This window comes from Manduca sexta, chromosome 19 (genome assembly GCF_014839805.1).
Source record: "Manduca sexta isolate Smith_Timp_Sample1 chromosome 19, JHU_Msex_v1.0, whole genome shotgun sequence".
Taxonomy (NCBI): Eukaryota; Metazoa; Arthropoda; class Insecta; order Lepidoptera; family Sphingidae; genus Manduca; species Manduca sexta.
In genome coordinates, this window is record NC_051133.1 from 14,022,800 (window position 1) to 14,047,697 (window position 24,898).

Genomic DNA, 24,898 nt, shown 5'->3' on the forward strand with positions numbered 1-24,898 from the left:
AACAATTCTTAAGAATATTAAGACGTGGATAAAACAAAAACTATTTGTTAATTTGTTTTTTAAATTGGCCGCCATAATTGTGTCACAATTATTTTGGCCCGACTCGGTATCCGAACCCAAGACCAAAGCGCGTTATTCGTACTCGTACTGTATATATTTACAACTACGCCACCAAGGCAGTCCAAGGGTGTAGTAATACCCATGCATTATTCCACCTTTTGAGTAATAATAATAATAATAATATCAGCCCTGTATTATATACTTGCCCACTGCTGAGCACGGGCCTCCTCTACTACTGAGAGGGATTAGGCCTTAGTCCACCACGCTGGCCTAGTGCGGATTGGTAGACTTCACACACCTTCGAAATTCCTACAGAGGAACTTCTCAGATGTGCAGGTTTCCTCACGATGTTTTCCTTCACCGTTAAAGCGAACGATAAATTCACAAAGAATACACACATGATTTTTTAGAAAAGTCAAAGGTGTGTGCCCCTTGGGATTTGAACCTGCGGACATTCGTCTCGGCAGACCGTTCCATATCCAACTAGGCTATCGTCGCTTACTAGGCTATCGTCCTAGTTTGAGTAATACGTAGCAAATAACCACCTACTGACCTGTCATGTGACAGTATTTTGTAACACCTAAATAGTTTTGACTCTATAAATCAACTTTTAAGTATATTGGTACTCACTCTGGTATTGTTCCTCTCTGCTTTGAGTTCGGAGATTTCCTCTTCTCTCTCCAGGAGCTGCTCCCGCGCCTGGTTGAGCTCCTTCGTGAGGGTCGCGAACTCCTGCAAGCAAAGAAACAAACAGTTAATATTTCATTTTAACATCCTCATAACATATAGATAAACTTGTATTAATAATATTGTATTAAGTCTGATAATTGAATTAAAATAAAACCATTTTTTTAATTCACGCATGTGTGCTTTAATATATCATTCATTATCTAAGTTTGTTACAGCATCTGTAAAATAAAATTACCCGTTAAATAATCATCACAATACAAATTCTACCACAAATAAAATCACCCGGAAAAACCCATAGCGAACAAAGCAAACCCGAAAAGTACTTTATCAATTGAATCCAGTAGCAGTCCGGGAATAACAAAACAACCCTTAGTGTTCCAGCTCTCGCCACTCGCCACTCAACAATTCTATCATCTGGAGAGCAATGTTCAGTATTTCCTTCCGTCGACTGCAATTTTATTTATTACCTAGACAGATGAATAAAATCAACTTAAAACTTGTTTATGCAGCGAATATAGCTTTTCCAGGATCATATTTCCCCGAGGTGTTTTTTATAAATGTAAAAATATATTACACAATCTCAGAACATACCGCAGCCTAGTGCTTTCTCTGTGGGGAATTTAGTTCGCAATATTGTAGTTTATTTTATATGTTAGTGAAAATATCGCGAAAAATCTTTTTGCGAAAACTGAATCAAAATTAGCTGTAAAATAAGGCACGGGTTTATATTATTCGAATGTCGAAGCGTGCCGGCGCGGGGGATGTGTAGTTGAAACGTGAAATTTTGATAAATGATGTTATGTTTCGTTTTTTACAACATTTTTGCGTTCTATTCTTAAGTGACAATTTCTTTTTATTAAAAAGTTCGGCATTTATCTTTTTACCATTATACTAGATAATGGATATTGGAAAATAGAGGAAATAATGTCATGACGCAATAGCTTGCATAATTATGTTATTTATTTGTCGGAGAGAGAAATAGATGGCTCCACATCCAAGTAGACTGTTAACGCAAACGTCAAGCGGGAAGCTTGGTTGAAGTCGCCACTGGACTGACTAAATTAGTTTGAACAATTGATAAGATGCCGAAGCTTATACAGAGCCCATTTTTCAAAAAAAAATGTTCAGTTTTATACGAATAATTGAGTGCAGGTGTAAGAGCAAACATTAGTTTGCCCTGTCCGTGACGAACTCACTGCGTTATACATCCTACGTCATGAATCAAAATGCTACACCACAAGCTCATCGACATGTTTATCTCATTTGTGATGAGATAGGATGGCAGGGTACTTATCTTGGAGCGCGTTCACACAACACCTACTATGGTTTAGAACTGTTATTTAATTTCCTGCTCAGTTCCTATTCTGTTCGTAGATATTCCCTTACGTAATTCAAGCTGTACCAGGAAATTGACGAATACTATTGACCATTGTCTCACGTGTGCAGTGCACTTTGATTTGCAGAATAATACCGGCGTATCGATGTTGAATTTATTTATCTATGGAACTTCGTAAACATCAATCAGAATACAAACGTCAGAAAAAAAGGTTACCTTTGTAGATACGAGTTTAAAGAAATATTAAAGGCGCTTCTGAAAAGCTATGTTTTTAAAACATGCTAACACAACAAACTTTACATTGGAAACTCCGACATTATACTAAATAGAGCGCTGTTTTCTCGCCGTTTCATTACCAGGTGAGTAACATGATCCTCATTACCGACAAGTTCGTAATGAAGCAGCTATCACGATCAAGCCTGCAAGCTAGCCAAGTTGGACGCGGATCGCAGGGAAGGATTCACTCCATTAGTTCGAGAGGGCTTCTAACCGACCAATTCTTACTGTAGACTCTTTATTCTTTTATACCGGACAAATATTCAGGGCAAGGGAGGTTAATTACGCATCAAACAGCGGAAACTCGCCCCTCCTCTGATACCTTTCATGCGAAAACACATATTATACATAGTAATTGATGTGAAATAAAATGTAACATTTATTTACTCATTCGGGAAAAAAAATATCACATCGGCACCTACTTTTCAATACGCCAAACTTATGGTTATCGAATACGAATATACATATCAAGTGTTCGACATATTATTATACATCACTGTATTGCAATTTCCGTTCAATTGCGTACGATTTAACTTCTTTTCAAAGAAGCAGCCACAGAATTTCATTACAAGAATTTTTCCTTTGACAAACCGCGAGTATATTTGAACCGCGCCGATACAAAAAGGTACGGCGGGCAGCAGTACACACAAGTTGGGCTCAAAGCGTGCGCTTGAAACAGGTCAGCTGGCGACACGGCGCGGCGGGGGCTTCTGTTACATCATGTTTTGCATTGTCTATTTAATCCCTGTGGTGATAGCAATATGAATGATTTTCGATGGCTACGTTTTACCATTCGATTTATCATACTGTTGTCTATTAGTGATTTTTCGAAGCAAGATGTGAGCGTGTTTGACGGGCTTTTCCTGAAATGTATTTTAGTCAGTGTTTATTACTATATGAACAACAGCATATTAGCAATACCAAGCTTTATTATATAACTACAATTTATTTTATTTATATACGCAGCTAACACATATTTTGTGCAGCAGGACATGTCTTTAATATTTATTTTTGTAAATATGTTATGTTCATAACAATGATAGTTGCAGCTTGTTTGCCTTCGTTTCTGTTTTCAATTATGATCGTCAAACAAACTTGAAATAGAAACGGTAGAAACACGTGACATTGTTTGGTACACTTAACCTCTTATTATGCGAGTGGTAATTACGTACAGTTATACTGAAATTTAAGTTGTTTACGATTTTAATTAGAAGCACGTAGGCTTGCGCAAATTCAATGTTTAACGTTTAATTTGACGCGTACGTTTTTATCATGCCTAGAATTTATTTCATTAAATTAAATTAATTTACATTTACTTTAGACGTTACTGCCTTTAAAATCTGATGCAGTGACACATTTGCCGTGGCAGAATAAAAAAATATCTGTAAAGGAATGTTTGACGAATTTATTAAGCTATATTTAATGTATGTTATTAAATTAGTAATTTAATTTTATATCTTCTCACGATATTTGTGATTCAATTAAATGTTAATATTGTCTAAGTCATTTAAATCCATTTTGCCCTATACAGTGGTCAGTTAATTCCCTCTAATTAAATAATACGCATACATACTCCAAAGCCTAAATATTCATACAGTCTATCATTGCGGTCTAGACACTAGAATTAGAGGTGGGCTCACCAGAGCCATTTTTAGATAACAATAGCATATACATATATACAATTCATTTCAAACCACTTAAGACAATAGTCGCGTTTCTCTCAAGAGATACCTTATTTTCCACAGCATTAAGAATAAACTTAAATTATGAAAGTTAAACATTTCTAGTAGTCTATCTCTGTCTTTACAGTTATGCAAAAACTGTTGGTTTTATAATAAGGAGAGCCATCACGATACCCGACGCCGCGCCGAGCTAACGAACTTTCTTCGCGTATTATCATAAAATGTGCAGTAATGAAGCCGCACCAGCGACGGCTACGAGACGATTACAAAGCTTAGGTCATAACTCTTTTATATTTTTGAATATAAATAGGTACGTACTATCTAACGCTAGTATGTTTGATGGATTTAGGGCCTGCTTCACAATGGTCGAGTAAATATTATCTGTAAGTTGAATTATGAGAAGGCTAATGTATTATGTAGATAGTGGATAATCATTTATTTAGGAGCATAAAGGATGAATTGGGCTTTTCCATTTGGTCGTATTACATTATATTTACGTAGAAATAGTGAAACTGACGCTTAGGATTATTGTTTTATAACAAATATCCCTTTTTTCTCGAGGTGAGGTAACACCTCATGCCATTTTGTCGCTAACTTGCTAATTGCCTTTCTATAGCTCGATGTGTACTTACTGCCGAATACTGTAATTAACCATACAAAGTTCACGTACAACAGCTCTAACTTAGCTTAACTAACTTGTGTAACTAACACTGTTATAAGTTCCTAATAACATTCAAGTAGAGCTGCAAAAGAACATGGCGATAGACTAGTTCAGAATGGAAAAGTCTGCCGAGACTAAGGTTCCTAAGTTGAAAACCGAAGGCACACACCTTTGACCAGGGGTCACGTCTAAATCGTTTTAATAGCACGAAGAGATGCCCAACAGTGGGAGTGTATACGAGGCTGGTATTATAAAGCCGCTATCCCACTAACCCACAAGCTAAACTCCTAAACACCTCATCATCTGAACGTGAGACATCCATTCACGGAGACACATTAATTTGTCTCGCTGGCGAGTGTCGACGGAAACGGTACATCTTTACACAAAACACAATGACAACCGCTTTCGAGTCGAGAGCGGAGCTCGTTTAAAAAACTCAAAAAGACCACTACGTCTTTTGAAATTAATTATTCCAAAGGTCTGGTCGCACCGTGCGAGCTGCTAAACTGACAGTAGGCGGTCCGGAGTGTAGTGTACTTGTGGTTCGATAGCCCGACTCGTCTCCAAAGGTATGGTCATCTAGTAACTACCTAACCTACTATACAATTGTAACCTTGAAGAAAGCTATTACTCACTATCTGGGATATGATTTACTGATGAACTTCATTCATATCACTCACTAGATAGAAGATTTTTAAATGGATAATTTCGTTTGGGTAAGCACCGCTGTTATGTTTTAGAAGCAGTGCGTAAACACTAAAGAACATTGAACATAACGTAGTACGTTATAAAATAAATATTATTAACGCGACTTATAATCTCATCATTCATTTGAAGTGAATGCGAGTAGCTGTCACACAGTAACTGTCCAACCCAACTCACCCATAAACTGTCGCCTCATGACCAAACTGTGAGGGCACATTGAGGCCCTCTAATTTGCAGGTGCAAACACTCGTTTAACGAATCGGAAAAATACACTGGAGCAAGGAGACGTCGCACGCTGGTGAAAGGAGACGGCAGCGTTGGCACACTTTGGCGTGTTAATGATCACTCGCCACTCGCCCGTCCTGTTCCCAGGCAACGAATGGTCATTTTAACGTACAAATTTAAAATGTACCGCACTTGTTTTGTAGGATAGTTTGCATGTATTTTAATTTATTTTATTTAACATCATATATTCCATTGTTTATTAACTATAAATAACTGCTAGATTCGAATTGTTTCCTTATCACACCACTTTTCCCGTACATATTTCTAGAGGCTGTAAATTTTTAATCCGAAACCGTTAAATCGCCTAAAAACTCTCCCAACACGGATCACATCGGGATCACCGCAAGACACGTTGTAACACGTCCGTGGGAGTGCCGCGGCAGATAACAGTTTAATTTACGACCTTCCCCTCCACCACATCGGACGAGATTGATTTATCGGGAACGTCCTGGATTTCCTGTCCGTTTCCGCTATCTGGAATTTAGTCTTTCTTCAAGCGAAGATTTGATGCCCGCGTCGTGAATATTTCATGCGGAGTTGTTGCCAAGTGGTCCTTCGAGCCGGATCTGAGATAGCTGTATTGGAAAAGTTTGTAAGTTTCGTCTTAATATGTTTTTTTTATTTATCTATGGGTATAATAATAGATACGTGAAAAGGTTATAACCGATAATTATTTAATTTACTGATATTAAAAATTGCATTGGGAATCTGTCTACAGCTACTCAACACACATTGTTCAATTACAAACCATTACATAAGTAAACACTAACAATATTACAAACAAATCTTCTACCTACTCATTCGCAACATTACGAAAAATATAACATTTCATTAGTTTCTCTTATCCGAATATATTGATTGTGCGTCGGCGAACAAATATAACTGCGAGCTAACGGTTAATAATCGGTAATAGGTTTAGATATTGTCTTTTATTGTCCCAATTCCGTAGTTAGTGGTGCTCGACAACTCCGCGCTCCGGGGAGAGGTAAAGTAACCATGAATTCATTCGACAAAGAGGTTATTATTTTATCATTAACGACTTAATATCCATTGAGATTTTAAAGTGGCCTGTTGTTTAGTTGAGTCTTTCAATTTCTTGAGTAGTAAAATTATAATAGAATTTAGTTTAAAGGTTTGATAAGCCTTTTAAATAATGTTGCGGGTATTGAAATAATGACTTTCGTCTTTATGGCCAACGCTCTTTTAGCTTAAAACTGTGACAAAGTGGTTTTTATAATAATTCCAAATTTTTGTGAGATAAGATACTGATGCTGCAAAGTACTTGACAAGGTTTAACGAATAGCTTGACGCACTGACACAACGGAGTTAATGAAATAGGAAAGCTAAGGTGAAAAAATTCAATATATTTTTTCTTGAACATCCAGTCATTTTTAAGCATCAAACACTTTTTTTTTGTTTTCGTGGAGAAAGGGGGCCTTATGCCTACCGCCCAGCTTTCGGGGGGGGGGGGGGGACTGAGCGGTTATGTTGGGGTCACCATGCCTTACGGCCCGGCGTCGAGCCACCCGGAAAGCATCAAACCCTGGTCTAATTTAAGAAATTTCAACACATCTCAGTCTAGGAACAGTCCCGGTATACATCGAGCATGGTCACACCACGCAACCCTATCACGGGTGTGTTTCGTGCAGGGGCAGTAGCGCCCCGCGGCGCGACTCGATTCATTGTATTGACAGCGTCATTCGGTGGTATTGTTTATATCGCCCGCGCCCCTTTCGCCGCCGCAATCAATTGTACAATGGCCCGCGAGCTTCTCGAGTGGTGGCGGAATGTTCTAATGCGATTTCATCAGATCATACATGTATTGAGGATGATAGCTTTTTTGTATTCTATTATGTGACAAAAGTATTACCGACACGAATTTTAGATTTAGAAATTACGTACAATAACTTTGATACTTAAGTATTTAGCCTATAAAATACAACATTAAGATCTTATTCTCAATTTTGTTAATTGCACTATAACATTACGCTTTTTAAATATTATCTTTTCTATTCGACTATTAAAATAAGTCCATGTATACAAGCAGACCACCCTAACCAACATAGATGACAAACCAACATTGTAACGACATCAAACCAAAAAAATCGAGTAAAATTCATTACGATCAATTGTTTGCCGATCACTCCTATACGCCAACATAAACACCTGTCGGATATCAGTTAACTTTCACCCCCTTGCACCCTCCCTCAACCCTTGCCAATCGCACGTAGAGCAAATTGTGCGAGAGTCAAACAAATAAGCTAGAAGGTAACCTAATTGGATTTGTTTCTTGAACCCGCATCGTGTTTGTCTCGCGACTTACTGCTGTGAGCGTGTAACTCTACTCATACGATGTTTTTAGCTTTACAGGTTGAATGTAGAGAAATGTTGGTACAAAGTATAGCCTAGGAATCAATGTAACCTAGCATATATTTCAAGTAAGAACTATAATTTAGTAACTTTAATATCTTGACAAAATATCTAATGTCTCGATATAAGGCAAATACATGCTATGTGTCAACCACCGACATATAGCGTTACATTTCGCCAGGGTTAAAAATACACGAGACAATATAGTCATCGCATCGACACGTATCCTGGTGTTAATAAAAATGGTCTGTAAAAGTGTTTCAATTAGCGCAGCGAGGAAACGCGCCGCGGTCCCGCTCGTTCAGCACGGCGCAGTTTTGGTCTGAAACAATTTCCGCCGCACGCGGCGAAAAACCTACATCCGGCCGTCCTGGCCGCGCGGCGACTGAACACAAATATTTCAAAAATAAATGATTTTTACTTCATTTTCATTGACCTGATTCCGATATTGTGTTGTTATATCTATATAAATATTTATGTATATGGATGTGGATAATTTTTATCTTCAAATACACTATAAGTATTACTTTGTCATTTCTGAAGAACAATAAATGCACTTGTCCACTTCGGCATACGACCGTGTTTGGCCAAAACACGGCCAATTTCCTTTACTACGGCAGGCAGGTGCAAACAATTGTTAAAACAACCGGCAACCCGTCACCTGTGTGCGTATCGCGCCACACCATTAGCAGCGTCGTTCCCTATTTTCCGGTGCGGAATGACCGGCGGATCGAAAAACACTTTTTATTCACGGCTCACATTCAAACACGTGACGTGTTTATTGGTGAGTTGATGCTCCGTCCGTTTCGGGGCCAGTCGGACGTGCCAACTGTGTTACGTGGCTTATTCCGTTGGGGGCAATTTTTGTTTTTCCCTCCCGGTACGGCAAAAAGGCTTCTCCTTATTTCACATATTTGGATGATATTTAGTCAGCCACACAAATCGGTGACGAGATTTGGAAGAAATTTTGGGCAGACATAAACCAGAACAAACTTTAATATTATACTACTTTTATCTAAATTCCAAATACCATTTTACATTAAATTATGTTTTAATTACACAGTGTTGACGTTTTAACTTGAACTTCATAATATTTGAGCGGCTGATACCGTATACCTATAAAATACACTTAGAGTCTACTTTTACTTCCACACAGAACCCCTCCTGCCCTTGACCCTGACCTTGAGCGAGAGGAACACGCAAACAATTATCTCGCAACCGAGCGTGCCCGGGACAATGCGAGTGAACGCTCCAATAACGCTATATTACACCAGGGGTCGTTGAGACCTCCGCATTGTGACACAACGGCTACCATTCTCGCCCTAAATCCGTGTGAATCCCGGAACAATTGGAATAGAAATCCTGTTCAAAGTTAACAATGACTGTGTCAATAGTTTTCAAATGAACTTAAATTTATGCTTGAATGTTAAATCCCTGTATTATTTTTGCCTTTAATCGTATTTGTGAAAAGATAAGCAGAGGTGAATCTAGCCGACACTGGGTTCGAAAAGATCGCTTTCAAACTATGATTTGACTTGGAGGGCAAATATATTTTTCTGGAAAGACATTTGAAGAAATGTAATATAGAGCTCTCTGAATGGGAGAAGGCAGGGCAGCGTTCAGAATGGAGACGTCTCATATAACTACAGGCCTTCGAATCTGGGCGTCGTATGGATATTTATAAGAAAAGAGAACACCTAAAGGTCCGTCCATCAGTCGCTATTAATTATAACTACGTCGGCTGGGTATTATTGTGCCTTAAATGAGTTTGTACTTTCATCAATAAATTTAGCTATCAAAGGACAGGAGCACGCCTATCATATGGCAGCTATATTATAGCACCCCCCAGGTGGTAGTAGCGATAACGCATTTTATCCACGTGAAAAAAAAGGGTATTGACTATTGGGTACGCAGTCTTAGTCTGAGTTAGTATGCTTGTACAGTTTTTACAGTCACCGTGGCCGAAATCGGCTAGGAAGACACCATAATCGTCATCTGTTTTGTACATAAATTCCAGTTATGAACAACTTCATTAGGATTCTTATACAGGGTCATTTTGTCACCCTAGACTTAAATTTAACTGCGAGAAAGTCATCTTGAAAGAAGCCGTTTACTATAAGTTACTCTAACCTAAGGTCAAAAACAAAAAAGTAAAATTTTCAAACAAAATAAATATTCAAATAGTCATTTTATTTTTACACACCCTTTTGTCACTACTATTATACTAGAATTCGTCGGAGCGGCAACATCGCACACAGTCATTGATAATATTATGCTCACGCACACGAACAAGTGATATACACTCGGAGCGCAAGGGTAGTTCGTCGCACCGCGCGCGCCGCGCCGCAACCGAACAGCTGATGTCGTCGCTTTAACTACCTAGGGTTTTGTGTCGTGCCACATCACTCAATCAACAATTAGACCAGCAGCGACGACGCTACGCCGACGTTACAAAAAGACACATACCTAAACATCATTATCATCATCAGCTACATAAAGTCCACTGTTGAACATAGGCCTCCCCTAAAGATTTCCAGACGGACCTGTCGAAAGCTGCCTGCATCCAATATGTTCCCGTGACGTCTATCAGGTCGTCTGTCCACCTTGCAGGTGGATATCCAACGCCAACATAAACATCACGCACTAATCATCACATTTCATTAGAACAATATTTTCTATGCACAAACTATCATCATAAGTAAACGACATTAATCAAACAACCACAAATGCATAAGTTAGGTACACATAACACATTATTTCCGTAATTTTAAAGTGGTGTCATTCTTTTAAATCAAAACACACACATTCTAATGTAGGTAGTTCATCCATTTTAGTAGATAAGTAGGTATAATAAATACGTTCAACGGTTAGATTTATAACACTCATAAAATATCATTCTGCAAGTCTGGCAATTCACACGAACAATTAATAACGAAGTTACAAACTTGATAATAATTAGGTAATGTAATAATTTGAGGTAAAAATGTCGAGCGACGGGATGCGTCACGGCGCGGCGCGGCGCGGCGCGGCGCGGCGTCTAATAGGTATCTAAACATTATTCAAAATAGTAAATGTGTTTACCAATACCTAATGATGATTTGTAGATTGCTTGTTCCTATAAAAGTTGTTTCATACTTCAAAGTATTTTTAATACAGTTAATTGGTGACTACCTCGGTGCCGCAGTTGTATTATAGTACGGATGCTTTGCTAAGGTCTCGGGATCGAATCCCGGGTCGGACAAATGATATTAGATTTTTCCATTCAGTAACTATCGCAAATTCATAAATCCACATTAAAATCGTAATGACAGCCTCGAATAGAAACATAATCAATAGATTGTGATTAGTTCAGTTTCGCGTACGCGTCAATGATGCAACTTCGCGATCGTAAAATATTCAAAATGACAAAAATATTTCTAAAAATAGACTCTATTTTATACGAGTTAAGGTCGCATTTAGGGGACCACTTTAAATTTCTTTGTGCCTGACCGACCAAGACGCGACACACGACACACGAGTTTAGTGAATTCCACAAAGTAGCGGCAAGGTCTGGAGTAGTGTTGCCTGATGTCCCGATTTGCGCGGGACGTCCCGATTTTCAGAGTTCTGGGACGTGACCCGTTTTGCACCAATAAATTATTAAAACCATTAAGTATTATGAAATAATAAACTACGCATTAATCACTGTGTTGAGTGCGACAATGCAACCAAAATAGCACGTATCATCTCACTAGCGCTGAAGGTACAGTTTTGTTTTATTCTCTTGCTTAGAGATGCGACTCCCCGGCGATCTATTCTTTAATGTTAAAACAGAAATCCAAATTAAAACGCAACTTTAGCATGACTTGCAGTGATATTTTTTGTAAAACGCAATACATATAAAACTAAAATTAAAAAAAAAATACTTGCTTTTTTATGTCCCGATCTACAACACTAAATCTCGATTTGTTTTACCTTCTTGATTTTAAACAAATTGATCTTGGCAACACTAGTCTGGAGGTACACGATATTTGACGAGCCACAGTTTTACAACTAACACGTGCCCTCGCAGTGTTACGAAACTTTTTATTATTACCTTATTGTGTAATATCTTGTTTATTTTATACCCTGTATGTCTATTGAAAATGAATCACTGAATCCAAAATCTCTATTATACTTTATTACTTAAAATAATGTTTCAAAAATACTAAAATATTGCTGTGTATTATTTTAATTAGGTACACTTTTCATTAATCATTTCATCATAAATCATTACTTATTTTATTTTGTAATACAATTGTATGTTAAATCTGTTAGAACATCATGTAATAAAAAAAATCTAATATCAGAATTTTTGAAATGCTGTGTCGTTTTAGCAAGCTTTTTGGTAAAAAAGTTTATACTGACAACACTGCGAGTTTAGGCGAGAAAGAGTACGACTATTGTATTGAATAATCCCGCGCTCTTCGGACTCGGTCAAAGACTCGGACGCATTGCCATAGTGTACCTATCTAGCAAAGAAATGGTACAGAAAGCATAATATGACGTTCGATAATGTGTACGTAGTCTTCTTTTAGGTATTATGACAAACCGAAATATTAATGTTGGAATTAAAATAAATGTCGGAATATCATGTAGAATCTAAAAAAAATACGATACCACTAGATTTAAATCTTGTAACTTTAGTAATTATGTAGGTAACTTTTTTGGTAAGAAAACTATTTTATTAACGAAAATAACTTTTATAATTAACGAAATATTTTTGTAGTAATTAATTATTGACTCAATGAACTGCTGCAACCAAGTCAGTGAACGTATTGGGAGTTCATTTGTGAGCTGACCTTCTGAACCCTATAGGTTCGGTAATAATATCATCAGCTGTGACGTAGTTCATTCACTTCAGTTAAGCGCGCTAAGAGACAGCGTGATCAAAAAACCATAAATCTAAAATCGGGATTATTGACGTAAATATTCGTTACTTATGAATAATCTTTTGCACGGTATTAGCAGAGGTCACCACGAACCTGTGGTTTCATTTAGTAACGCAATGTCGAAATGACCCTGTATACTTTCGCTTTTGTGTGTCTGGTACTCGAACATAAGACCTTACCGGTTCTACACCTAATTTTGCTGACAGTTCCTACAGTGAGGATAAGTGTGTTTCAAAAAAATCGTTAAGTATGTTTTCCTTTTAATGACCAGAAAAATACGCATTTGTAAATAACTTTTGTAACATATAAAACCTGTATATAAAACCAAACCCGATTGTTACTGTTCTCAGTTAGTTAGAAGCCAAAAAAATAAATTTGTGTCATATTTTAGTTGAATTTACTGGGCACGGCGTAAAACATACGATAGAGAGCATAAAACTTTAAGCCATCGTTATTTAAACGAACATATACATTAGGCAACTATATTAGAAATCTAATGATTATATTTACACGAATGATAGACGCTGAAATAAAACTATTTACGGATTTTATCGCGGTCGGGAGAAAATAATAAAATAATAATATAAAACACCGCGATAAAATCCGTAAATAGACTTATTCTAACATTAGAAATCTTTTAAAGACTTTATATAAGATCGCGCCTATTTTCTCAAAAGTATTGATCATTTTTATTATTTCTCATTTACTAATTTCCTCTATGACGTTATGTTTCATCTATAGAGGGTTGTTTTTTCACTGCAAAGTCGCGAATCCTATTTCGGCGCAACTGACGTATGTTTTCCGAATCAATAAGCTGCAAACTTCGATTCTGCATGGAATGTTCCCTGAAATGACGACATCTTTGTATTTTTGTAATGTTGGTTAACAAATAAGAGCGCAATTAATGAAAAATGTTTTAATTTGAGGCTTTTTGTTAATTGAACGAGTTGTATTTATAACAGTGATGTTTTTTAATTAATTTATATGTTTGAATAACCGTAATATTAGGTACTTATGATTATGACTATGATATGACTACAATAACTTATAAACCAAAACTTCATAGTGCATTCATGAGTACTGGTTGCTTGGTGACAGACTTAGACAAAGATTTATTACTTACCCGGATGGAGCCATCATACGAGAGAGCTAACATCTACATACATATAAAAGAAAACATGAAAATACTCTCCAAGATATTCTAATATGTTCAGCCCGATTGTTGTTACCTGCAGTAGCGCAGTGTGAACGCGGCACGTGCAGACGGCGCCGTTCTTCCGCGTGCAGGGCGTGCCGAGCCATGCGCACGCGCCGCCGCCGCGCCTCATCGCAAGCGACCATCCCTCGCGGCGACCTTAGCACCAGGTTACCATCGCACGACACCGCCACTTGCTCACTCCACCACGCACTTGCATTTAGTCACTGATTTCGTAATAGTTTTTTTCAAGGATGAATTTGTTTTGTTTTCCCTAATGACAGCCATATTGTTTTTAACTATACTTTTTGATTAACTACATAAGAATCTGAGGTGTAACTAAAACATTTTGAGTAATGTTATGAATTTCCACAAATTCTAATACTATCTTTTTACCTGAAGAAAAATCTAAGCGCGTCTTGCAATTTTTTAAATGTCTCATGTTTACCAAAAGCAGCATTAGAAGTAACAATCCAGACTTTATCATAATAAAATACTGCATGCATTTAACTTATCCTCATGGAAAATTGGACGTTATTTCCTTTCATCAATACACACTTTTTATATTACTCAACTATAAAGTAATAGCGTGGAAAAGACATTTCCCAAATACTCGCAAGTACAAACATTTAACCCACTATATCGGTTTGAAGCAAGTTACCTGCTTACTAGGTCGAAGGCTACGCGTTTATTAGCCAGTAACTGAATCCGTGACGTCAGACTTTTCTTTTAATATACCTCCATATAAACACTTCCAGCCGCCTTAAACCGTAATCCGTATGGTTGCAATTACAATTAATTGGATAATTGACCAAATGTTATCTAGTCTGTAATAAATTAATGACGCCATCCTTGTAATTATCAATTCAAATAATACCTGATAGTCCATTAGTTGTCTCATAGGCTAATTTACTCGACATTTACTTATCTATTACATACTGCCCTATTATTATATCCAACGTTATTACTTATAGTATATAGACAACTAGTTACTATACATCTACCACAATTACGTAGTAGACAAAAATCAGTAGCAGAAAAATTGTACTCCAATTCTAAGATTTGTAATGCTTGGAAGAAATTATCAGTAATAAAGTATTCTTAATGATTGAATTCATAACAAATCAAAACGGCATTACTTAAAACCCTTATGGCATATTAACAAAAAAACAAAAACGCTACCGAAATATCAGTAAAAACTGAGCAGAATTAGTGACAGCAAGATCAGAAATTAAAGTTTCAGCCGAGACAACAATCGTAACGGCGGGCAAACGAAGGGCCACGGCGCGAAGTGGCGCGCGTGAATGTTTAATGCGCGTCTGGAATACCGCTGCGATTCCGGAGCTTAAGTGTGGACACGATTTAACGTTGTGAACTTAGCTCTTCTCAAAATATACATATAGACGTTTGACTAGTGCACCTAAATGACTAGCTGACCTATATATCTGTGTAAAACACTCGTCTAGTTATCAATAGGGCCACACACTAATTTGAATCTTAATAAAATGGTTAGTTTGAGGAATACCTCAATAGAAAGGCGTACAAAAGAATGAATATATATTCGAAGTGATCTATCCAGAGGAGTGCATCATAACAGTTATTTTCCTATCAAACACTTTTAAAAACATACATATCTCTAGTCACATCCGAACCAAGCGCCTCGTATTTTAGAGCCACGAGTGCGACTCGACCCTCACCGAGTACCGCGGCAGGAATGTGCTCGTAAACCACGCCAATTACTATATACTGCTCCTCTGGGAGCGCCCGCGCCTACTCCCGACCTGCAGCCAAGTGCTCTACGAAATATTAATAAGAACTTCTAAGCGGGAAGCGTCTAGCTCGTTTAAAAAACCACGCCATTTGGATGCAGATTTCCTTTTCTAGGTCAGTGCCAGTTTTGTAAGCGAATCTGCAGCTCGTATGTGATAATGTCAATTTAATTCATCATTATTGACGTGTTGTCGACAATATATATGGAGTTTTATTGATTACTTGATTACGTTGGTAGCCCTAATATAAAAGAAGAAGAAGACATTGTAATAAGTTTTACTCAATAACCCGTATGTTTCGGATGAGGTGTAAATACCTAGTCTTGCCATAAATATTGTAATAAAGAAAAAAGAAAATTGTTAACTGCAAATAACATTTATTACTTTTACAGTGTGTCAGTTTAATACATAAATATAAAACAATTAAAAATATAAAAAGCTTATTCGAAGTGGTCTCCATTGGCTGCAATACAGTCCTTTAAACGATGAGGCCAGTTATCAATAGAAGCACGCACTCTTTCCATGGGAAAATTCTTCACTGCCAATCGTATAGATTGTTTTAGGGACTCCAAATTATCATGGCGTTTAGAGCAAGCTGTACTCTCTAAAACTGACCACAAATCATAATCCAGCGGATTAAGATCGGGACTAGACGACGGCCAGTCTTCAGCTCTGATGAAGTCCGAAACGTTCGATTCCAACCAAGACTGCGTGGACCGAGCTTTATGACCCGGCGCCGAGTCTTGCTGGAAGGACCATACTTGGTTATTGAACATGGTGATGTTAAGGGGCTTAACTACCTTCTCAAGAATGGTATCTTGATACACTTGTGCCGATGTTTTGATACCTTTTTCACAAAAATATGGCTCAGTCACTCCTTCATAGCTAACACCCCACCAAACCATCACTGAAGTCGGATAATGTCCACGTTGCACTCTGTCGACTAATTGGGAAGCTTCCTTAGAGCTTTGAGCATAAATACGGTCATTTTGTTTGTTAAAATGTTGCTCAATTGTAAAAATTTTCTCATCCGTAAACAAAATTTTTCTGTGACCTCCCTTTGCGTACCGCTTCAGTAGTTGTTTCGATTTTACCACCCTATTCTTCTTTAAATTATCAGTTAAGAAATGGCCAGTGCGTCTCTTATAGGCTGCAAGTCCTAAGTCATCTTTTAAAATACGCGACATGGTTCTAGGTGCTATCTTCATTTCCCGAGATAAAATCTTTTGCTTTCGGACAGGATTTCTTCGAATTCTTTCCCTTACTGCTTTGACCACCTTTTTCGTACGAACACTACGTGGACGGCCAGATCTTTTCTGTCACAAACAGAGGAGGTCTCATTGTACCTATTAATAGCCCGGTACACAAACATTTTACTAATACCAAGTGTATGGAGAGTTTTAAAAATTGCATTTGGCTCCATACCTACTTTGTGTAATGCTATCACAGCGATTCGGTTCTCTTTATCACCCCACACCATTTTAATATCGCAAAATATTTTACAATGTATTGGCGCCAAAATGAGAAAACACAATGAACAATCGTATAAAAATGACAGATTCGAAATTCAAATGTAATATTTTTTTATAATTAAGTGTAACAGTATTTATGGCCAGACTAAGTATATATCTTGTAATTTCCCCTATTATTATATAAAATATTATTATTATTAATTTAGCATAAGTATGACACCAATGAGGTTTATGTCTAATTATAAATATATCTAACAATGTAGTGAATTAATTATATTAAGAATTATTATGTTGGTAACTCTCAATTGCAATTGTTTATTTAATATTTTCTTGTTGGCAACACTGCATTGAAATTGTTTATAAAATAGGGTGCAACAGTCATTTGAGCCCTCTTGTATTGTGGATCGCCTAATAAACAACACCTCTTGGCACTTCGTGTTATTCATTCGAAGACCCGGACCAGACCATTCCTCGCATCCTGCTCGTCATATTTCAGAAGTGGGATCAGAAAATGCCGCCGTATTACACAGGACTGCGTAAGAGGAAACTCAGCAACACTTCTACTGAAGCAACTAGTGAAGAAGAAAACGATAGCAATTTTTTTCTTCTTTTGCAATACCACACCAATGAAGGACTGCTGCCACGTTCATCAAGAAAGAGGAGAGTTACCCATCTTGATGCTGAAATCATCCCAAAATTTGATCCGGGACAGAAGACAACTAATGTACAAGGTTGGTTACACAAAATCGATCAATTAGGAGATTTATATGAGTGGGAAGAGCGCGATAAAATCTTCGCCATGCAAATTCGTCTTCGGGGAGCAGCCCGAGAATGGTATGACGATCTAGATGATTACGGCGCTTCTTGGGCCATCTGGAAAGACAGATTAACAAAAGCTTTTCCCCGCTCCACTGATTTTTGTTGACCGTCTCGAAGAGATGTTGGCACGAAAAAAAAAAGCAATGACGAAACTATGACCAAATATTTCCATGATAAGATTTCTTTGCTTAAGAAATGTAGTTTGGAAGGAGCAGCAGCTATATCCTGCGTAATCCGAGGATTGCCCGTGGAGTTACAAGCAAACGCAAAAGCATATAGTTGTGATACAGCAGAAGAACTTTACTATGGTTTTTTATCATCTCTTGAAAATTATAAAAAGTTAGAAGCGAAATCATCCGATTCTAAATCGACCTGGCAACGAGGAACGGCAACCAACATCGCCCCCAAGATTTGCTACAACTGCCGTAAGACTGGACATGAAATTCGGGACTGCAAATCCGTGCGCTGCCAAATTTGTCAACGGCTGGGCCACTCTGCCACGTCTTGCTGGTATGCTGCCGGGACATCTCAGACCGTCCCTAGGACAGCACAATACACCACGACTCAGCAGCAAGGAATACAGGCACCTCAGCGGCCAATGCAGGTGTGTAATGTATATTTTACCTCTTACAAACCTTTATCTCAATTGTATACGAAAACGATATCTATCAATAATCATACAGCATTGGCTTATATTGATACAGGTAGTAGAGTAAATATAATAACCTCAAATATTAAACAGAAATTGAAATTAAATTACTTACCATCAAATATTGTAATGCGAGGCTTCGGTGGTTTGCATATACCGTCATTAGGAAAAGTACAGTTTAACCTTCATATAGATGACGTGTACATTACAACTTGTGCTGAAATTACCGATGCTAATCTTAGTAATATAGATCTCATTATTGGACAACCTGTGCTTAGCCATCCAAACATTAGTCTTGTGGTGACGTCTCGAACAGTAACTTTGTTTACAACCGACACTACACAACACTTATCAGGGATCTCACTAAATAGTAGTGATTTTATTTCAAAAGTTTCGCTATTTACGTGCAATGACGTTGAGCTGTTTCCAGGCTGTAGCTGTGATATAAACGTTTACACCAATCACAATATGAATACTAATATTCTCCTAGTTACTAGACCAGTTTTATTCATGTTGGGAAAAAAATCATACCATATACCACAAACTATTTTAACACAAAAACCATATCAGTTACGTATTATAAATATTGGTAACACAATTATACAATGGCAATCTGATAAGTTAGTCACTCGCGCCGATGTTTACTGTTACGACGACGTACTGACAATTTCTGGCGAACCATATTTCGATATACCCACAGAGAACCCGAAAATGCATTTAAATCTTTATGATATCGATGTTGGTGAAATAGATAAGTATAATAAGTCACGTTTACATGACTTGTTAAATAAATATAGTAAAACATTTGCCGAGTGTAGTAGTGATCTCGGTACTAGTGATCTGATAGAGATGCATATTGAAACCACAACCCCAAATCCAGTTTATTGCAAGCCATATCGTTTATCGTATAAAGAAAATGAGATCGTTCAAAATAAAGTTGACGAACTTATTTCCGCGGGTATAGTCCAGGAGTCAATATCACAGTATGCTAGTCCAGTCATCTTGGTTAGGGAAAAAAGCGGGCGACTACAGACTTTGTGTAGATTATCGAGCATTAAATGCTCGCACAGTAAAGGATCGCTATCCTCTTCCACACATCGATGACCAAATAAACCGGCTTTCAGGAAAAACAATATTTACAACCCTAGACTTAACGCAGAGTTATTATCAGGTTAAAATTTCGGACGAATCAATTTCAAAGACTGCTTTTGTTACTCCGAGAGGCCAATATGAATTCCTGAAAATGCCTTTTGGTTTAGCTAATGCTCCTGCTGTATTCTCGCGTTTGATTCGTAGGGCTCTTGGTTCACTAGAAAGTAAAATAGCTATTTATCTAGATGATTTGACAATTCCATCTACAAGTATTGAGGAAGGAATAGATCTATTAGAAGAAGTTTTAAATCTTTTGACAAAAGCAAATCTAAAAACTGAATCTAAAGAAATGCTCATTTTTAAAGACAAGCGTGAGTTATTTGGGCCATGAAGTCACTGCAGGTAGTATTAGGCCTGGTCTGACTAAAATAAATGCTGTTTCGGAATTCAAGCGACCACAAAATGTACACCAGATTCGACAATTTATAGGTTTAGCTTCATATTTTCGTAAATTTGTAAGGGGATTCGCTGAAATAGCTAGACCCCTTACATATCTTACCAAAAATAACACAGAATGGGTTTGGGGACACGACCAGGAACATGCATTCACAACCATCAAAGCTATCTTAACAACACGTCCCGTGTTGGCCATTTATGACCCACATGCTACGACAGAAGTACACACCGACGCTAGTAAGCTAGGCCTAGGCGGAATCCTATTGCAATACCAGACAGATGGCCTTTTAAGGCCCGTTGCTTACTTTAGTCGTGTAACAAGCCAAGAGGAACAACATTATCATAGTTTTGAACTGGAAACTTTGGCAGTAGTTGAATCCTTGAAACGATTTAGAATATACATTATGGGTATCCCAATTAAGGTAGTTACAGATTGTGCCGCGTTAAGAACAACTTTGAGAAAAAAAGATTTGATACCGCGTATCGCTCGATGGTGGCTTACTATCCAAGATTTTGACATAGAAATAGAATATCGTCCTAGTGCCCGCATGCAACACGTGGATGCTCTTAGCCGTAACCCAGTAGATACAATACCAGTTTTACAAATTGATGACGTAGATTGGCGCCTAACGTTACAAATACAAGATAAAAACGTGCAGGCCATAATTAATCAACTGAAAGAAGGAACAAGTAATCCAGATATTGTCAATAATTATGAATTAATTGATGATTGCTTGTTTCGTAAAACTTTACATGGTAGTAGATTTGTTATTCCAAAACTATCGAAATGGGGTTTGCTTCAGAAATATCATGACCAAGTAGGACATATTGGTTTTGATAAATGTGAAAAGGTTATAAAATCACAATTTTGGTTTGCTGGGATGACCAGGTTTATCCGAAAGTATATAAAAGCTTGTTTAACCTGCGCATATGCCAAGGGTAACTACGGCAAAACTGAGGGAGAACTACATCCGATCCCTAAAGTAGATATTCCTATGCACACAATACATGTTGATCATTTAGGTCCTTTTTTTTAAAAACAAGGAAAGGGAATTGCTATATATTAGTTGTTATAGATTCCTTTACCAAATTTGTGTTCGCAAGGGCGGTTCGAGGGGTAAGTTCAGTTGAAACGATAAAACATCTGCATGAAATCATTTCTACTTTTGGTAATCCACACCGAATAATTACTGACCGTGGCGTTGCTTTTACTAGCAGATATTTTAAGGAATTTGCTTTACAAAAACAATTTAAGCACGTCTTGAATGCAATCGCATGTCCGCGGTCAAATGGCCAAGTAGAAAGAGTAAACCGTACGATAATAAATGGCCTTAATACCACAGCGGAGAGCGAATGTACCTGGGATGATAAGTTAGTAGATGTCATTTGGGGAATAAACAATACCACACATGCAGTCACAGGTGTAGCTCCATTCAATTTGATGTTCTCTCACAAAAATTCTCTTCTCCCTGCATATTCAACCACATTAAATAGTGATTCGACTTCAAGGGCACAATTAGAAGAACGTAGAAAGGCTGCTAAGTTACATATAGATAAAAATATGACGGTCATGAAAAGTCGATATGACCGACGCCATAAAAGTTGTAGGAAATACCAAATAGGAGAATTAGTTCTATGGAAAGGAGGCATTTCTAGGGACAAGACCACCACGGGAATAACCAAAAAATTAGGAAGTCTATTCACAGGACCCTATAAAATTACTCATGCTGACTGTAGCATAGATCGATATACAATAAATAGTATAAAAGGAGTGAAAGGATATAGAAAATTCAGTGCTCTTGTGCCTAGTGACTCCCTTCGGCCCTACAAACCTACCGTTTCGGATAGTTCATCAGAATCCGATCGGGAGGTAGACAGAGACGATCTTATCGATTTATTAGAAAGTTAATGTTTTGATGGCTACATGACATTGTATTCCACTACGAAACTCAAAATAGAAAATAATTAAATATTCTTATGTAATTAGTTGTTACCCATCCACTTATTCTAAGGTGGTCATTAAAAGAATAATGATGCACCCTAATTTCTAATAATTTAAATAAATCTAGTAATGGGTACGTCTTTATTAAACTTCTACTGTATGTCACAAGACTTAATCCATACATATATTATAATATTACCATATAAACATTGTTGTAAACTGAAATAATATTTAACATTGAATCTATACTATAATAAATAAAGATATTATTATTATTATACAATATCTAGCCACTAAGCTATGTGATACTGTAGTCTAGATCTATGTGAATATCTAGGCTACAAAGCTATGTGGTACTGTAGTCTAGATCTATGTGAATATCTAGGCTATAAAGCTATGTGATACTGTAGTCTAGATCTATGTGAATATCTAGGCTACAAAGCTATGTGATACTGTAGTCTAGATCTATGTGAATATCGAGTCTATAAAGCTTTGTAATACTGTAATCTAGATCTATGTGAATATCTAGGCTACAAAGCTATGTGATACTGTAGTCTAGATCTATGTGAATATCGAGTCTATAAAGCTTTGTAATACTGTAATCTAGATCTATGTGGATATCTAGGCTACAAAGCTATGTGATACTGTAATCTAGATCTATGTGAATATCGAGTCTATAAAGCTTTGTAATACTGTAATCTAGATCTATGTGAATATCCAGTCTACAAAGCTATGTGATACTGTAGTCTGGATCTATGTGAATATCTAATCTACTTAACTATGTGAGCCTACGTCTGTTAATTTCTAACTGTGAATTATAATTGTTATCTTAATTACCAAAATTAAACTAATGCATCTTATAACACTATGTCGCATTATTACATTACGTACAAATATAATCAATCAATTAATTAAAATATGTAAAACACAACACTATAAGAAAAGAATATATTTTTTTTTTTTTTTAACACAAAACCGCGTAAAATATTTTTGTTTCAGCTCCCAAAAATGGGAGACAATCCGATTGATCGCCGTGGGCCACGGCAGCTGCAGGATGGCCGAATGTAATAAGTTTTACTCAATAACCCGTATGTTTCGGATGAGGTGTAAATATATATCTTGTAATTTCCCCTATTATTATATAAAATATTATTATTATTAATTTAGCATAAGTATGACACCAATGAGGTTTATGTCTAATTATAAATATATCTAACAATGTAGTGAATTAATTATATTAAGAATTATTATGTTGGTAACTCTCAATTGCAATTGTTTATTTAATATTTTCTTGTTGGCAACACTGCATTGAAATTGTTTATAAAATAGGGTGCAACAGTCATTTGAGCCCTCTTGTATTGTGGATCGCCTAATAAACAACACCTCTTGGCACTTCGTGTTATTCATTCGAAGACCCGGACCAGACCATTCCTCGCATCCTGCTCGTCATAACATGTCGTCATAAATGTTGTCATCTCACATTCGATATTTAAAACAAAAATTTCTTACATTATTGCACCAAGATGTCGATCATCGCGTCCGCACCTTTTACGGTTCTGTGGATTTTAAATCACTCTAAAACCAAAATTAATCTCATTCCACGGGTAAAAGACTTTTCATAAATCAAAAAAATGGATGGTAAGATTACTTCAAAAAAGAACTTAATAGCGTTAGCTCTTAAAAGGTTCCCTATCTAATACATCAAGATTTTATAAGAGAAATTCTTCTTAGAATAATCTGTCGGCAGAAATCCTTTTTTCTTGTTCATTTTGCCGCCTACGTAACAATCTGCCCGATCGCCGGATCAGCAAACAGCCGCTTTCGATTCCATTTAATTAACAACGATCCGTTCTTGTTGAAGCTTTAAAATCGATTAGCGTCTGCGTCAAACGAAACGTTGAGCTGACCGTATGAATGAATCGGCTATGCACTTGGTCATTTACTAATTTTGTTGCGTATTATATTATTTTCATTCCGGTTTTATTTGGTTTTTACTAACGCTTATCTATCTGGTGTGCTCGCACTACAAACAAATAAAAGCAAACAAAACGCAACAAATAAAAGCAATTGCAACTAAAAATAATATATAGTATTGAAAATTTATCGTTATAAATCATGTCTTAATTAGGTGGTCTATGATAAAATGCGACAATGCTATCTCGAAACGATGGATATTAGGAATTAAGAACTCAAATCCGCACTATATTTTACTTTTCCTAGCACGGTCAATCCTTTTTCTCTACGAATCTATGCCAGAGCTACACAAAATTTAAAGTTACGATCTCCTAAAAAAGTCATTTAGCAACTTTTCTTCATATTCAAATGTGATTTATTCAAAGCGTCAGAAATCCCTGTAAAACTCCTACAAATAGTAACTTATCGAAGGCCACCGGCAAGGGTTTATTCAAAAGAGTTTTGAAGGCTGTTAGGAGAAGAAAAAAATTCCACTTCCGGTACATGATTGTGCGAGAAATCGGAAATTAGATTGGTTTGAAGTCCTCACTTGGGTCCGAAGCCGTAATAAGGAAA

At 37.0% G+C, this 24,898-nt stretch overlaps 2 protein-coding genes across 2 annotated transcripts in view; one reads left to right on the top strand and one right to left on the bottom strand.

Moving 5' to 3' along the window:
- The window catches only part of LOC115445927 (liprin-alpha-1), a 51,817-nt gene extending 37,499 nt beyond the window's left edge, over positions 1 to 14,318 (bottom strand). The window contains exons 1-2 of the mRNA XM_037440377.1: positions 14,205 to 14,318; positions 691 to 792 (exon numbers count right to left, since the gene is read on the bottom strand). Of these exons, the coding sequence (XP_037296274.1) occupies positions 691 to 792; positions 14,205 to 14,303 (201 nt within the window). The 5' untranslated portion in view covers positions 14,304 to 14,318. The remainder of the gene's footprint in view (positions 1 to 690; positions 793 to 14,204) is intronic.
- A 4,051-nt stretch (positions 14,319 to 18,369) lies between these two features.
- On the top strand, positions 18,370 to 23,761 carry LOC115455229. Its single transcript, XM_037440378.1, has 2 exons — positions 18,370 to 18,834; positions 23,369 to 23,761. The coding sequence occupies exons 1-2, from the start codon at positions 18,385 to 18,387 to the stop codon at positions 23,435 to 23,437; spliced, it is 519 nt and encodes a 172-aa protein (XP_037296275.1). The 5' UTR covers positions 18,370 to 18,384; the 3' UTR covers positions 23,438 to 23,761.
- The last annotated feature ends 1,137 nt before the right edge of the window (positions 23,762 to 24,898 follow it).

Bases quoted from the DNA above. Each gene is read 5' to 3' on its own strand.
- LOC115455229 (XM_037440378.1), top strand. From the start codon at position 18,385: ATGACCAAATATTTCCATGATAAGATTTCTTTGCTTAAGAAATGTAGT. The intron at 18,835-23,368 runs GTGTGTAATGTA...TTTTTGTTTCAG, and splicing joins CACCTCAGCGGCCAATGCAG to CTCCCAAAAATGGGAGACAA.